The sequence below is a fragment of the Musca domestica genome, unplaced genomic scaffold, assembly GCF_030504385.1.
Source record: "Musca domestica strain aabys unplaced genomic scaffold, Musca_domestica.polishedcontigs.V.1.1 14, whole genome shotgun sequence".
Taxonomy (NCBI): Eukaryota; Metazoa; Arthropoda; class Insecta; order Diptera; family Muscidae; genus Musca; species Musca domestica.
The window spans coordinates 7,073,108-7,091,278 of NW_026712192.1; the positions used below are offsets into that span (position 1 = coordinate 7,073,108).

At 36.5% G+C, this 18,171-nt stretch overlaps 1 protein-coding gene across 1 annotated transcript in view; it reads left to right on the forward strand.

Moving 5' to 3' along the window:
- Nucleotides 1-230: 230 nt before the first annotated feature.
- The window catches only part of LOC101890227 (mannosyl-oligosaccharide alpha-1,2-mannosidase IA), a 442,542-nt gene continuing 424,601 nt past the window's right edge, over nt 231-18,171 (forward strand). Inside the window, exon 1 of the mRNA XM_059119162.1 lies at nt 231-2,404. Coding sequence (XP_058975145.1) covers nt 1,781-2,404 — 624 coding nt within the window. The 5' untranslated portion in view covers nt 231-1,780. The remainder of the gene's footprint in view (nt 2,405-18,171) is intronic.

Below are 18,171 nucleotides of genomic sequence, written 5' to 3' on the forward strand. Positions count from 1 at the left end.
AATATTTATTAACAATATCCGAAGTATAAACACTATTTAATGTTTGTAATCACAAAACTAATGTATGGCCCTTTAACCTAACACATGATTTCCAATAAAACGCCATACATATTCTCCAGTATGGTATCACTGCATTTGAGCTCAACTTTTTCTCACATCTGGCAACGCTGTTGCAATTCAAACATACTTACGAATGTCAATGTAAAACAATGGCCGATGACAATCATCAGAAAGGAAAATTGGTTTTTGCAACATTCAAGCATCCACAATCATCCATCCTCCAATTGGTTTTCTTATTTGATTATTGAAAATTATAAAATAATTTTGTTAAACTAAATCCTGGAAACAAATTAACCAGTGGACAATGTGAAAGGGTCATCGTAGACGTAATTGAGTACTTTAAATAAGAGAAATAAATACAAATTCTCTTTATGTGTAAAAAAAAATAATACCAGACAGACAAACGCAGTAGTAATAACAAAGAAAGAAGAAAGTGCTGCTGCTTGGATATACACAAGTGTTTTTTTTCCTATTTTGTCGGGGCGGTGGAGCATTCAGTTCATTTAGAGTTGAATATAAACAAATAATTGTGCGGTTAAATTATTGCCGAGACAAAACATTAATAACTCTCCTTCATAAAAGAGGGGAGTAAATTTAACGGTTTGGTTAATAACAACATTTCTCTTCGCTGTAACATTTGTTGTAATTACAAAAAAAGTAGTGTTTTTTTATTTGTGCTGCTCTCCGCTCTGCTGGCAGAACTAATGTTTTGATTCTCTTTAACAAAAGCAACAACAACTATTGGTAATGCTGCCGCTCTTGTTTCGGTCGGGTATTGTCTGTCATTGCCAGTGGTTGATGGTGTTCAGTTAATGTTTGTTGGTGCTGCTCCATTTAAACAGTTTTCGGTATTGTTGGGGTTTGTTTTTGTCTGTCGTGAGTTCGTTCATACGTCTCTGAGTACGGGGGAGCAATCATAACGTGGCCGAGTGTGTGTGTGCGTGTGTATGATTTTCAGAGTATACTCTTTTTTTCGGCTGGGAAAAAATAATTTATGTGGATGTCAACGTGACAGTATCCCGCCTTCATTGTTTGCTGACGGTACATAGAGCCGGTCGTTTTTTTTTTATTCAATAAGTCGGTTAGGCGTTTGTCAAAAAAAAAAAATTGAAAATAAATATTTGAAACTAAAAGAAAGTCCAAAGAGGTGAAAAGTGAAGTGCCCTGGTTTCTTTGTGCTGTCAGGTTCAGGTGAAAAAAAAAACGAAAATTAAATAGCGTGAATTTTTGTGCTAACCATGCAAATTGTTAATTTGCTAAAAATATAAAAAATACAACAACAAGGAGAACGAAAAAAGAGTGCTATAATAATTGTGTTTGTTCTTCTTAATTTTTGTGCATTGCCGCCTACCCATCTTACCGGTATTTTAATTCGGCAATTCTTGTGTGTGTGTTTTTTTAAGTCTGCTGCCGCTGCACTGCCTGCGCCGTTGTCTGTCATTGTTGTTCTTTTTGGACGTTAACGTCAACATCTGTACGAGGTGGTTTGTTTGTATCTGCGCATGGTGGGCTTTGTCTCGACAAACTGCCACTGTCATTGCCTTCATCATCATCATCAAACAGCTGAGAAAAGAAGAAACACCTTCGATTTATTGACGTTTCATTACGTTTTACGCCTGCGTTTGCAAAAATCAACAACAATAACAAAATAATTAAAAAAAAGAAAACCAAAAAATAAAATAACTTAAACAAGAACATCCAAAGACCCCAGCCCTTTATAATGTATCGCATTGGTCCCATTGGACGTAAATCCAATTTCCATAATCGTGAAAAATGTCTCATTGGCTTGGTATTGGCCACCTTGTGTTTCCTTTGTTTTGGTGGCATTTTCCTGCTGCCCGACAATTTTGGTGGTGATCGCGTGCTGCGCGTCTATAAACAATTTCAAAAAGCCGGTCCTGAAATTTTTATACCGGCACCACCCTTAGCTAAACATGCCCCCAAAGACCAAGACCCACATTTCATGAATGACCGCCAAAAGCTACAGGCCAAAATTAAAGAGGAATTGGGTGAAATAATGGATAAACCACAACTGCAAAAAGACAATGCTATGGACAATAGTGAAGATGCGGGTGACGATGCCGATAACGGGTCACCCCAACAGTTTGATGATACCGCACCGGGTGGTGGTGGTGGCGGCGCCGGTGATGAACAGGGTGCTGCCCCTCCCGTCAATGGTCAGTCAAAGAAAAGCCGAAACAGCAATAACAACAACAATGACGACATTGCTGCCGTTTTGGACAACAATAATCTGCCCTTGGGAAATGTTAATTTACAAATGCCATTGGGAGGTCATGCCGATGGCGATGTCAGCGTTGAAGAGAAACGTCAAAAAGTTAAAGAGGTAAGTTAGAAAAAAAGAAAAACAAAGAAACAACCATCATAGGTAGCTACATACATACATACCTTTTATTTCTGTTTTCCTTGGGGTGTGTGCAAAAAAAAGGTCGTATTTAATAAGAAAAACCTCTAAGAAAAGTAAAAAATCGGCCATTGCAGACTTTATGATACCTAACACCACTAATGGACATATAGTAGATCCACCGATAACAAAGGTTTATGTTGCCAATATAAGTACTAATTATGGACATATTGCAGTTTAATTTTGAAATCGTCTGAAATTAGACTATGAAATATATATTTTTATACCCTCCACTTGAAAAGGAGGGTATATCAACTTTATCATTCCGTTTGTAATACACCTAAATATTCGTTGTAGACCCCGTAAAGTATATATATTCATAATCAGCATAAAAATCTAAGTCGCCCGCCTGATGTTGAAATCACGATACAACCAACATTATTTGACGTAGAGCTTCAAAATTTGGCGCAACAATTTGTATTGTGTCTAGGATGGTTGGTTTTGTGTAGACGCCATAGAACGGTACCTTCCGATATTCGGTATTTTAATGATTTTCGCCAGTTTTTTCACCGATTTCTCTAAAAATTGGTATTTGTTGGTAATAATGGGTTCTAGCTCTGGTGGCGAAACGTTGTATGTATAGGTCCACGTATTGGTATAGCCGCCATACAACGGTAACTCCCTATATTCGGTATTTTGATGATTTTTGCCACATTTTTTCACGGATTGGTCTAAAAATTGATATTTGTAGTTCATAATAGGTTCTTAGTTCCGGTGGCCGAACATTGAATATTTAAGTCCACGTTTTCCTATAGCGCATATATTACGATACCCACCGATATACCGTATTTTGATAATCCTAGTCACATTTACCCACGAAACTGTTTGAAACTTGGTAAATTTCGGAAATCGCATCAAATTTTAGAATATGTTTAGATTTGTTCGAATTAGTCACCTTTTGCACTAATTATAGTCTTCAAACGGCCAATGAAATCTTCACACACAGCCTGAATGTTGCTCTGCGGTATTTTGGTCCATTCCCGGCGAAGCGCTTGCTTGATTTAGGTGATCGACACTTTTGTATTTTTTAGTGCCAATCTTGCTTTCCAAAATACTACAGACACAATAGTCCAACGGATTGGTGTCCTGAGATTTTGCTGGCCATTGTGCTCTGGAAATGAATGAACCTCATTTAATAATCATTCTTGGGTGACGCGTGCTGAGTCGATGGTGCTGAGTCCTGTTGGAATGTACAAGTTCTGCGGCCAAAAATGATTTAGCCCAAGGCTAATACAGAATATAAGGTTAAACCAAAATATTTTCGCGATAATATTTGGCATTTATTCTGATGCCATGGTCGATTATTACGAGCGCAGAGCGACTATCGGATGTTATGAGGGCCCACACTACCTTTATGGCCGGCCGGCGCTTGAGTTCTGGTGGCCAACCGAGGGTGCACATTTTCAGCTGACTTCTTTGGAAAGTAAACACGATCAATTTGTTTGTTAACAAACAGCTGGACAACGAATGTTTTCTCATCGGAGAGAGAGAAAACCAAATTCGGCAGTTCACCACTTTCGGCCAAGCGAAGCAACTCTTTGGCTCTTTTGAGTCTATTTTCTTTCTGTTGCGGTGTAAGTTCTTGAATTTTTTAGAATTTCAATGGATTTACCCCGAACTAATTTTTTAATATTTGCCGAATGGAATATTGCGACGCGGGGTTCGTTCAAGTCGCTTCTTTACTTTTCGAACCATTTCTGCTGATGTTGCTGTTTTTTCCGTCAACTTCCTTGACGTCAGGCTACGCTACCAGTATCACGGTAACGAGCGATGGTAGGAGACACAAAAGATTTAATGCTGGAGTGTTCTAACCACATTCGTAATATGCATTTGACAACTATGATATTTGGTACCAGATATCTTATAGAGCTCGGAAATACCTCATCCCAATTTTATCAAAATTTTCACCGATTTGGAGTTAAATGTGCACCAAACGGCCAATATCTGTCAGAAAGTCCTAAATTTTGGTACATCCGACCGAATTCAGTCTAGCAGCAAGTACATAACATACCTTTGCCAAATTTTATCGAGAACGGTTAAGATTTGGATATAGCTCCCATATTTGTCCTCAATACGATTTCAGGTTTGTTGTGCAAATAATGGCTAATATCAGCCCAAATGGAGTGAATTTCGGGACGAACGTGGAACTCGTCTTCGATATATGTTTTTTTAATATAATCCTTCTCCAAGTAATATCCTACACTCTATAGCAATGTTATTTCGTATAAAAGATTAAAATGTCTCCGTCAAATTTAGTGAAAATCGATTCAGAATTGGATATGCCTCCCATATATTAGTTCCCTCTGAAACCTAACTATAAATGCTCTAAAGCCGAATGTTGATAGGTGGTATGATCTATTTCAAATAAATTCTTGTTTTACGGGAGCTCTTCTAAATACGCACAGTGATGTCGGGTATCATATTGTCGGCCCCGCCCGACTTATGACTTTATCTAACTGCTTTTTTATATAGGTCAATGTAGTTTTTATCTAAAAATAAGTTATACGAAATTAAAGTTAATTAAATTTAATAAGCGATTAGAAGTTTGGGCGATGATAAGCTAATATCTATATACCAACATATTATTTATAGGTTGCGTGTTTGAAAACAATATACAGAGAAAAAGTAAATGCAAAATAACGTAGTGAAATTATTAAAAGGTTAATAGCAACAAAAAATAGGGAAGAAGCCTTAATTGTTTCACATAGTTCTCGACGGAAATTTTATGGGAAGTTTGAAAGACACAGTGAGGAATGTCCCTGAAGGAAACGAAAAATTATTGGAGCATTTATTACCTAACAAATGACAAATTATCACAAATAAATTGCACAAACTGTAATAAAAAGCTAAATTTCTGTAAACAAGCCTACATTGTAATGCCCCAGGCATTTTTATAACAAAGAAGGGCTTAGGAACGAGGGTTGGTTTAAAAGAAGAGCGACAATGGTGATGGTATGTATTAGATGGTAGGAAAAAGTAAATCCTGGTCATCCCCTATTCTTCGTAGTCCACACTGAGACCATAGGATAGTATCATCACCTTATCATGTCTACAACAAGTGAAGGTATTGTTTTTGTTGTTGTTAACATAACACCGGGTAACACAAAGAGTATTTACTGGAAAAATTCAGAGGTTTATGAAAGAAGAGCTAAAAATAGAGGAAACGTGAATCGGCATTCTGAAAGAATGCACCGCAAATATCCTAAATAAAGGGAGATTATCTCGCCTCGTTCTCAGTACTCAGCTTTTCCGATAAAGATTCCTTCGAATCCGTTCAATTCAACTAGATTGTGTCTTCAGAAAATCCTTTAACCATCAAGCGAGCTAAAGGGATGTTTTCGGTTCTTTTTACACAATTTCTTTTAAATGGGATCATAGCAAGTCATAATATTCAACAAATTTATTTGAATTTGGTATCATCAATATATGGCGCAACAACCGTTTTTGCATGGTGAGGTGTGTGTTTTGCCTGTCCTTTCTCTCCGACATTAACATTTCCAGATGCCCCTCCATTTTCAAGATAATTAAAATTTGAATTTCTTCATCATCGATATTCTAAAATATATCTTCTTCATCACCGTCTTCTTTTTGGGAAATTATTCTTATTTGTTTCCATAAATCCTTGTCTGAATTTTGGAAATTTCCTATCGCTTTCTCTCCTGGCATTCTCTCCAGTAATCTTAAACCACTTCCTTGCTTTCAAACAAATATAACACAGGCGTTTCTCGCATGAAGTGTTAAAATTATTTTTATACCCTCAGCCATATAGCTAGCCTCGTCGAAATAACGATTTTCGACCCTAGGTCTCTTTGGACCAAATCCGTTTCAGGGCATTTGAAGTCGATCTGCCTGTCTGGTTGGTGTGCACGATAAATCTCGAAGGGAGTATGCGATTTGGACCAAACCTGGTACATCGTAATATTATTGTCAAACATAGATCGAGGCCGGAGGGGGGCAATATCGGTCCACTCCTTCTGGTACATCCTCCACAAAAATTCGAAATTTAAAAAAAAAAAAAAAAAATGCAGGGTGAGATGAAAAAACTGCAACCAACTTCAGACTGCTGTCATTTCTAAGCCATTGGCCACCAGAACTCAAGCGCCGGCCATGGTGATGGTGTGGGTCGCCATAACGGCCGATAGTCGCTCTCCGCTCGTATTAATCGACCGTGGCATCAGAATAAATGCCGAATATTATCGCGAAAATATTCTGGAGGGTGTATTAAAGCCTTGGGCACCCAAACATTTTGGCCGCACACCTTGGACATTCCAACAGGACTCAGCACCATCGCACTCAGCACGCGCCACCCAAGAATGAGGTTCCTCGCTTCATTTCCAGCGCACAATGGTCACCAAAATCTCCGGATACCAATCCGTTGGTATCCGGAGATTTTGAAAAGCAAGGTTGGTCGAAATTTTCAAAAAAAAAAAAAAAAAAATGCAGTGAGAGATGAAAATACGGCAACACACATCCGGCAGATGTTAAAATTATTCAAAATTATTCAAGTGTACAAAAGCATTTTGGGTGAGAATTTTCCAGAAAAAAAGTTATTCGTGATGGAATTCAAGCGTGATAGTGTGATTTCTTTATATTTGGCTAGAAACCCACAAGCGGCTATCGTTAGAGCACTCCAGCATTTAAATGTGAATAAATCTTTTGTGTTTCGTACCATCGCTCGTTACTGTGATACTGGTAGCGTAGCCCAACGTCAATGAAGTGGACGGAAGAAAACAGCAACATCAGCAGAAATGGTTCGAAAAGTAAAGAAGCGACTTGAACGAAACCCGCGTCGCAGTGGCCGAAAAATGGCTCATGATCTGAACATATCGCAATATTCCATTTGGCAAATATTAAAAAATGAACTCGGGGTAAAGCCATTAAAATTCAAAACGTGCAAGAACTTACACCGCAACAGAAAGAAAATAGACTCAAAAGGCTAGACAAATAGGCTCACAAGAGCTAAAGAGTTGCTTGGCCAAAAGTGGTGAATTGCCGAATTTGGTTTTCTCCGATGAGAAAACATTTGTTGTCCAGCAGTTTGCAAACAACCAAAATGATCGTGTTTACTTGCCGAAGAGGTCAGCTGAAAATGTGCACCTTCGGTTGGCCACCAGAACTCAAGCGCCTGCCATGGTGATTGTGTGGGCCGCCATAACGGCCGATGGTCGGTCTCCGCTCGTATTTATCGACCGTGGTATCAGAATAAATGTCGAATATTATTGCGAAATCATATTGGAGGGTGTATTAAAGCCTTGGACACACAAACATTTTGGCCGCACACCTTGGACATTCCAACAGGATTCAGCACCATTGCACTCAGCATGCGTCACCCAAGAATGGTTACAAAATGAGGTTCCTCGCTTCATTTCCAGCTCACAATGGCCACCAAAATCCCCGGATACCAATCCGTTGCACTATTGTGTCAGGAGTATTTTGGAAAGCAAGGTTGACAATAAAAAATACCAAAGTGTCGATCACCTAGAGCAAGCGCTTCGCCGAAAATGGACCAAAATACCGCAGAGCAACATTCTGGCAGCGTGTGACGATTTCATTGACCGTTGGAAGGCCAAAGGTGACCAATTCAAACAAATCTAAACTTATTTTAAATTTTAGTGCTATTTCCGAATTTTTTTTCTTTCATTCAATAAAATTTAAAAAAGTGTAAAAATTATGGCGTTTGACTTGTTCCAGTTTTTATACCCCCCACCAAACTATGGAGGGTATATTAATTTTGTCATTCCGTTTGTGACTCCTCGAAATACTCATGTCAGACCCAACAAAGTATATATATTCTTGATCAGCGTAACTTTCCAAGACGATTTAGCCATGTCTGCCTGTATCTCTATGTGTCTGTCTGTCCGTCTGTTGTAATCCCGCTATCTTTCGAACGAATTGAGATAGAAGACTAAAATTTTGCACACATGTTTATTTTGCCAGTAGGCGGGTTACGTTCGTAAATGGGCCATGTAGGTCCAGGTTTTCATATAGCCCCCATATAACGATACCTCTCGATACTCGGTATTTTGATGATATTTGCGACTTTATTCATTATTATTTTGCGACAAATTTGGCATTTCAAGTTCGAAATGGATACTACATCCTGAGACAGAAAATTGTCTATGCAGGTCCACGTCTTCGTATAGGTCCCATATATATCAGTACCTCCCTATATTCGGTATTTGACGATTTTAGGTACAATACTCATCGAAATTGTTTGAGATATCGTATTTGAAGTTCGTACTGGATGCTGCAGCCTGTGACAGAAAATTGTCTATGCAGGTCCAGGTCTTCGTATAGCTCCGATATAACGGTACCTCCCTCCTACGATATTTTGATGATTTTAGCTACATTATTCACCGTTTAATTTAAGTTTGAAATTTGAATATGGTAATGGCTTGTGACAAATAATGCCTATGTAGGTTCATGTCGTACAGACCCTAATATAACGGCTATATTCGGTATTTTTAAGATGTTAGCAGAATTTTTGGCAAATGTTATCTTTTTCGAAAATTTCCAAAAGCGTTCCAAATAGTGGAGGGTATACTGCTTTCTTATTTGTTTTATTTTACCCTGTATATTGTCCATATTGATTTTGTTGATCCGGGTCCAGCCCGGGTGTCAAATATACGAGTCTGACCCCCCCAGGAAAAAATACTTTCCCGGAATCAGGACACAAATACCTACTACTGGAAAAAATTAAAAAAAAAAATCAAAAAAAACCCAAAAGTTTTTTCTAATCTAGCATAGTTTTCATCCTCCATACAATGTATGGTATACAAATTATTAATTGATTTTCTCTGTTTGTCAATTACAATGTTATCAAACAAAGACGACACAACAATGTATAGTTTTTTTAAGCGGAAACAAAACATTGTAGCATTCTTACCTTCCAAATTTCAAAAAAAAAAAAAAAAAAAAAAAAAAAAAAAACACAACAAATGTCAAAAAACATAAAATTTAATTTTTTGAATGGAAATCTTCACAATTGACGTAACATGATTTGGATACTCCATTTGATGATAAATACATCTGCTGTTGTGGCAACTTATCAATTTCTGTAATGAGTACCGACGGCCATTCTCTACATCGATTTCAAAATAACATATCATCACTTGTTGTCACTAGGTGTGAGGGAATGTTTGGTTTAAGCGTGTTTTGCTAACACAATTTTGTTTTTGTGTTTTCAATATCACCACAATAGCCGAACGTCATCAAACAATGTATATTATTTCAAATCGTAGCTTATAAGAATTTTTTTGTGGCGCTCAAGTCTTGCTATTGGCATTTCTGTGTGTGTTTTCTTCGTTCCCTCATTCGTTCCTTCGTTTCATTAGAAACTGGGTCAATCTGTTTGAATACCGCAGCATTATCACAACCAAAACAAAATCTTAATAATGAAATAGCAAAAGCTACGAAAAGAACAAAAAATGAAATGAAATCTAAAATGAAATCTGAAAGTAAAGGGTGACGCATTTGATGATTGCCTAACTGATATTCAGCTGATTTCAGTTAAATACATGAAACTTTGATATTTTTAGTTTTTTACGACTTTTGAGAAATTTGTTTGTGGAACACTATTTTTTTATACCCTCCCTTCATTTTGTCATTCCGTTTGTAACTCATCGAAATAATGATCTTAGACCCAACAAAGTATATATACTCTTGATCAGCGTAAAATTCTAAGACGATTTAGCCATGTCCGTCTGTCTGTCTGTGTGTCTGTCTGTCTGTTGTAATCACGCTATCTTTCGAACGAATTGAGATAGAAGGCTAAAATTTTGCACACATGTTTATTTTTCCAGTAGGCAGGTTAAGTTCGTAAATGGGCCATGTAGGTCAATAGCGACATTATTCCCCGGAATTGTTTCAAATTTGTTGTTTGAAGTTCGAAATGGATACTACAGCCTAAGACAGAAAATTGTCTATGCAGGTCCACGTCTTCGTATAGCCCCCATATATCAGTACCTCCTTATATTCGGTATGTTGACGGTATGTTGTTTAGGTACAATACTCACCGAAATTGTTTGAGATGTCGTATTTGAAGTTCGTTATGGAAGCTACAGCTTGTGACAGAAAATTATCTATGCAGGTCCAGGTCTTCGTATAGCTTCTATATAACGGTACCTCCCTATGTACGGTATTTTGATGATTTTGGTTACATTATTCACCGTTTATTTCAAGTTTTGAATTTGAATATGATAATGGCTTGTGACAAACAATGCCTATGTAGGTGCACGTCTCACAGGCCCTAATACAACGGCTATATTCGGTATTTTTAAAATGTTAACAGAATTTTTGGCGAATGTTATTTTTTTCGTAAATTTTCAAATTCGTTCTAAATTGTGGAGGGTATTCAAAGTTCGGCCCGGCCGAACTTACTGCTTTTTTACTTGTTTAAATATGAGCACGGCATGGATTACTTTTTATATCCTCAGCCATATAGCTACAGAGGGTATATATCATTTGATACGGTCAAAACGTGCCTAGTCGAAATAACGGTTTTAGACCCTAGGTCTCTTTGGACCCAATCCGTTTCAGGACATTTGAAGTCGATCTAGCGATGTCCGCCCGTCCGTCCGTCTGTCTGACTGCCTGGTGCGCACGATAACTCTCGAAGGGAGTATCCGATTTGATCCAAACTTGGTACATCGTAATATTATTGACAAACTTAGATCGAGTTCGAAGATGGACAATATCGGTCCATTCCTTCTGGTACCTCCCCCACGAAATGTCAATATTTTCAAAGAAAATAATTTACTGCCCAGAAAAAGAAAGGATAATCCGATTTTGCTCCAACTTTGCAAATCCTAATATTTGCGTCAGTGCTAGGTCAAGTGTGAAAATGGACAATATCGGTCCACTACATCAAGTACCTCCCCCACAAATGGTCAACTTTTTGAATAATTACAACTCTTATAAAATGTGATGTAAGATTCCGATTGTCTTCAAATTTCACACATCCCAATATATTTATTAGCCCAAGGTCTGGTGTGAAGGTGGAATTTATGGGTCCACTCCTTCTGGTACCTCCCCCCAAAGGCGTTAAAATTTTGAATATCCATGAAGCTCATAAAATTAGCGAAATTAACATCCGATTCCATTCAGACGTGGCACATCTCAATATATCTATCAACACAAGATCTGCTATAAAGATGGTAGAGATCGGATCATTCCCTCTGGTTCCTCCCCCACAAAGGGTCAAAGTTTTGAATAACCAAAACGATCATAAAATCCGTAAAAAGCATCCGATTCTTTTCATATTTCACACATCCGATTATTTCGACTAACACACGATCTGCTGTGAACATGAGAAATATCTGTCCACTACTTCTGGTACCTCCCCCACAAAGAGTCAAAATTTTGAATATCCATGAAGCTCAGAAAACGCGAAATTAACATCCGATTCCATTCAGACTTTGCACATCTCAATATTTCTAGCAACACAAGATCTGTTAAAAAGATGGTAGAGATCGGTCCATTCCTTGTGGTACCTCCCCAGCATAGGGTTTAAGATTTTGAAAAACAAAACGCACAAAGAAACCGAAATGTGCCTCTAACTCTCTTCAAGTTTCACACATACATACATTTTAGCTAACACAAGATCTGAGCCCCTCCTGTTAACTCACCCACAAAGGATCACAATTTTCAATATTTTTTCAATTTTTGATTCGTTCCAAAAACGTTCGTGTTAGGCCTTTTTAGTACTCAAAATGCCCAATTTGTTCAATTTGACAAAATGTATTAATCAAAAATTCCTCCATCGTCCTCATGTTTCAGACTTTCAAGGTTTTATATATTATTCGCGATTTTCTCTTTTTCGAAAACATTAATTGGAAAATAATGACCTTTTACACCAAAAAAAAAAAAATCTTCAAAATTTTTCATTTTAAGGTTTACCGAGGAGGATATTGGTAAAAACATTGCACAATGGATTAACATCCAATTTTTATACCCTTCACCATTCTATGGAGGGTATAGTAACTGACTGTCTGTTGTAAACACGCGGAACGTTTTGAGATATATTCAGTATTTTGATGATTTTAGAGATATTTTTACCGAAATTGCTTCAAATTTCGAATTTGAAGTTCGTAACGGGTACTACAGCCTATGACAGAGAAGTGCCTAGGCAGGTTCACGTCTTCGTATGTCCCCCATATAACGATGCCCCCCAATATTCGGTATTATGTTGATTTTAGCGGCTTACTCAAATTTCGTATTTAAAGTTCGGCGGAATCGGTACTACAGCCTATGACAAAAAATCGCACAGGCATGTCCACGTCTTCTGATAGCCCCCACATAACAATAGCTTCCAATATTCGGTATTTTGATGATTTTAGTGGCATTACACACTGGAATTGTTTCAAATTTCGTATTTGAAGTTCGTAAGCTACAGCCGAGGACAAAAAATTACTTATGAAGGAACACCTCTTCGCATAGCCAGCCCTCATATAATGATTTCATTTGAGAGGTATTTTTCTATGGATTTTTTTTTGCAATTTTTCAAGTTCCTTCAAAATGGTACATTTTCGGCCAGGTTGATCTTAGTTGCTTTTTTAGCTGTTCTGTCTAAAACTTTCTCAACGCCTCAATATCAAATTTTAGGATTTCAGCTCTATCCCTTTACCCAATACCAAATTATGTAATATTGCACATCTAAAACACATCTCCAGATCATAGACACCAACAGTGATCCAAAAATAGTACCAGTACGCATTTGCAAAACCACCTCCATATCTTAATTTCAGATACCAACTGATAGCTCAATATGGAATTTCGGGATTCCAGCTCTATCATTTCACTCAACCCCGAATTAAGTACATTTTGTACAATTATAGTACACATTTCCAAAACTACCTCCATTTCTCAATTCCAGATATTAACAAACCCAATCCCTATATCAAATTTTAGGATTCCAGCCCTATCCCTATTCAATATCAAATTTAGCAGCATTTAGTACTTCTCGTATAATTTTAGTACTTATTTGCAAAACCGTTTCATATCGCAGTATAAAATATCACAATTTTAGTTCTATCCAATACCAAATTTAGTACCATTTAGTACTTTTCGTACAAATATAGTACACATTTCCAAAACTACCTTCATATCTCAATCCTAGATACCAACAATCCCAATCCCAACAACAAAACTGAGGATTCTAGCCCCATCCCTTCACCCAATACAATTTCGTACTTTTCGTACAAATTTTGGGACGCAATTCCAAACCACCGCCAAATCGTAAACACAAATACCATCAGTAATCTTAATATCAAATTTGAGCATAGCATCTCTTTACCTTTACCCAATAACAAATGCAGTACATACAATTATGCCCGTGAAGATAAATTTTAAAATATAAATGCAATGTGTTGGTGCGCAAGGGGTTAATTGAAAAATAGTTTTTTTTAATATTAATGATTTTTACCATTTTTTTTGGATAAATCAACGTATTTTAAATTGATTTAAACTAAATTAATTAATTAAATTAATTTAACAGGAAAATGACACAATTTCCCGACGAGGACGAATAACCAGAGTGGTGTTGGCGGTAGGGAGACTGCATGGAAAATGCTGAATTGCACTAAAACTATGTTAACTGCGTCATTGAGGCGGGTCTTAAATGAAAGGTCTCGAGGAATACTTTGTGGCTATATATGCCATATATTCCCAACTGATTTCAGATAATCGAATTTTTTCGATTTTCTAACCAAAGTGGCGGTTTCGTTATGACGCAGCTAGCATAGTTTTTGTGCAATTCAGCATTTTCCATGCAGTTTCCCTACCGCTAACACCACTCTGGTTATTCGTCCTCGTCGGGAAATTGTGTAATTTTCCTGTTAAATTAATTTAATTTAAATTAATTTAAAAATACGTTGATTTATCCAAAAAAATGGTAAAAATCATTAATATTAAAAAAAACTATTTTTCAATTAACCCCTTGCGCACCAACACATTACATTTATATTTTAAAATTTATCTTCACGGGCATTACCAAAACTACCATTCAATACTTCGTACATTTATAGTAATCATTTTTTAAGACACCTTCATATCTCAATCCCAGATCCCAAAAAAGCCTCACTATCAAATTTCGGGATTACAGCTTTATACAATCAATTTTGTACTACATAGTACTTTTCGAGCAATTTTAGCATGAATTAACGAAACCATCTCCACATGTTCAGTACTTTTCGATCAATCTTAACACACTACACCAAAACCACCTCTTTATCAAAAATCTACCACCAACAGGGACACCAAGACAAATTCCAGCTTTATACGTTCACCCTAAACCAAACAGTTCCAAATTTATTACCATTTAGTGCAGCTCGCGCACTTAGTAACCGATTTCACACATTAAACTTGCTTTTCAAATTTGAATCTCATACCAAATTTCAAGTTTTTAGCCCTATCCATTTACATAATACCAAATTGTACTATTTTAGAAGTTAAGTACCGTTTTAGAACTTTTCGTAATCTTAAAGTTAGAATTTTCAAAAACCCTTTGGTTCATCTATCCTGCACTCCATCTGTGTCTCTCATTCCAAATTTTTAGCTCATTCAGTTTGCCCAAAACATTAAATTTTTAATACAGTTTAGTACTTTTTGTACCCTTTTAGTACGAATTTCCAAATTTTCAAATTCTGGCTTCTCATTTTTACTTTTTTATATGTGTACATAGATATATACATAAATAAGTTTCTAAATTGTCTACCCTGTATTACTTTTTGTTGTTGTATTTGGAAAATGTTAATTTTTCAAAACCACAAAACATCGTCACCATTGTGAAATAAATTAAATTCTTTGATGATTAGGGTAATAAACCTGATAATGCGATTCAATGTGGCTATGTTTTTGCGTGTTGCTATTTTGCGGGTTTGAATATAGACTTTTTTCTTGTTATTTAAAATATATGGGAGTGGAATATAGATTCACATATCAGATGGCTTTTAAGAGCATGTGGCTAGAGATGGTGATTTCTTTACTGCAGCACAAGTTTTACCTTTGCTTTTCTGGGTCCCTCACCTGGACAGTTTCGAAGACAAGAAAAATTAAAATAATAAGAATTCGACAAATAACACCCAACTAACCACAACCCCGGACAAGGGATTCGTTAGATCCATTTTAGAAAATCATTCGGAAGTTAGAAAATCATTCTTGCAGATATCTGTCAGTTTCATTGATACGTGACGATTAATATGAACCGGAAGCGGATTGGCGGACGAAAAGTTTTGAGAAGAATATACAGTGTCCTATATATTCATTTTGGAAATTTTTTTAAGGATAATCTTTGGACCAAATCCTTTATTTCAAAGAAAACAAGTGAAAAAATCTAAAATTTGCCTGGCAGAACTTTTATGCTCTCAAACAACGACTTGGAATTATCAAATTGCTTTTTCGTTTGAAATTTTTAAGCAATAACGGTAATTTCAAAGAGCAATGGAAAAAGTTTTCAAAAAAAAGAGGAAAAGAAAAACCTGATAATGGTCGATTTTGTCGACAGATTTATACTCCTAGCCAATGTTTGTTTATTGGAATATATTTTGAATTGTGTCAAGGATTGGACCAATGTTGTCCATTTCGTATTTGACTATATCGACCACTTTCTTCACATTATATGTGATATGTGATAATTTTGGCAAATGCTTCAATATGCGCGATTTACCAGATATATAGCGGGCCGAAGACCAAAATCCAATCCGTTAAAAATTTTGTTAAAAGCTTTCAAATACCGAATGTAGCCGTTATATTAGGCTCTATACTACGACGTGGACCTTCATAGGCAACTTTTGTCATAACCCATTACAATATTTAAATGCGAAATTTGAACAAGTAAAAAAGCCGGACCGAACTTTGAAAATTTGGCAATTTTCAAAAAAATAAAATCCGTTAAAAGTTATGTTAAAATCTTAAAAACACCGAATGTAGCCGTATATTAGGTACATACGACGAAGTGGACCTGCATAAGCAACATTGTCACAAGCTATTACAATATTCAATTGCGAAACTTGAGAAAAATCTGTTTATAATGTAGATAAAATCATCAAAATATAGGGAGGTACCATGGGAGTTATAAAACGTGGAGCTGCACAGACAATTATCAGGTATAGGCTGTAGTAACCATCACGAACTTCAAATTCGAAATTTGAAACAATTCCGATGAATAATGTCACTAAAATCATCAAAATAACGAATATCGGGAGGTACCGTTATATGGAGGCTATACGAAAGCGTGGCCCTGCACGGACAATTTTCTGCCATAGGCTGAAGCATCCATTACGAACTTCAAATACCAAATTTGAAACAATTCCGGTGAAGAATGTCGCTAAAATTATCAAAATACCGAAAATAAAGAGGTACCATTATATGGGGGCTGTACCAAAACGTGGACCTGCACGGACAATTCTGCCATAGGCTGTAGCATTTTCAGTACTAAAAGTCCTGTAGACATGATATATATTTGAGTACACTTTTATCAACCATTTTCATTTACCATCTCCGAACTCGATCTGAGTTTGATAATAATATAGGGATGTAACAAGTATGGATCAAATTGTACACGCCCTTCGAGATTTATCGTGCGCACCAGCCGTATAGGCAGGACGGAACCCCTAGATTAACTTCAAATGACCTGAAACGGATTTTATTCAAAGAGATATATACCCTCTGTAGCCATATGACTAAGTGTATAAATAGTACCTAATTCATTATTGCCTTCGAGAGTTATCGTGCACAGACGGGGAATAGATAAATCGCCTCATAATGTCCTAAAACGAATCAAATAGGACTGTGGTCTTAACAATTGTTTGGATGAGGCACCTTTTTGACGGCATCAAATTAATATACCATTTGCAGCCATGTTGGCTGAGGGTATAATAATCACAAATTTAGCACATGCCTGTTTTGAATTTAAATGAAAAATGTTTTAACTGCATTGTTTGTTGAGAGCTTTTATCAATTTTTTTTAGGATTTCCTGTATTTCAAATTTCTTGTTGTTTATTCTAGTATTTGATCCGAAATAGTTGAGCATTTAATTTAATTTTTTTTTTGGGACAACTTTTTTTTGATCTATTTTAACATGATTACTAGCATGATTTTCAACTTAGTTCTCAAATGTTCCGATATTTGACATTATTGACCTTATGAATAATAATAACTCTAGCAAACTTGGTACATCGTAATATTATTGTCAAACTTAGATCGAGTTCGGAGATGGGCTATGTCGGTCAACTCCTTCTGTTACCTCCCCCCACAAAATGTCAACATTTTCAAAGAAAATTATTTACTGCACACAAAAGGAAAGGATAATCCGATTTTACTCCAACTTTGCGAATCCTAATATTTGCATTAGTGCTAGGTCTGGTGCGAAAATTGACAGCATCGGTCCGTCAAATCCACTCCACCAGGTACACTTCATCCATTTGAATATCCATGAAGCTCATAAAACACGAAATTAATATCCCATTCCATTCAGACTTGGGACACCTCAATATTTCCATTGACACAAGATCTGTTATAAAGATGATAGAGATCGGACCATTTCTTTTGGTATCTCTCCTAAATAGGGTTCAATATTTTGAAAAACCAAACGGTCAAAGAAAGTGGAATAAGCATCTAACTCTCTTCAAATTTCGGACATACAAACATTTTTGTTAACGCAAGATCTGTTGTGAAGTTGATATATAACTGC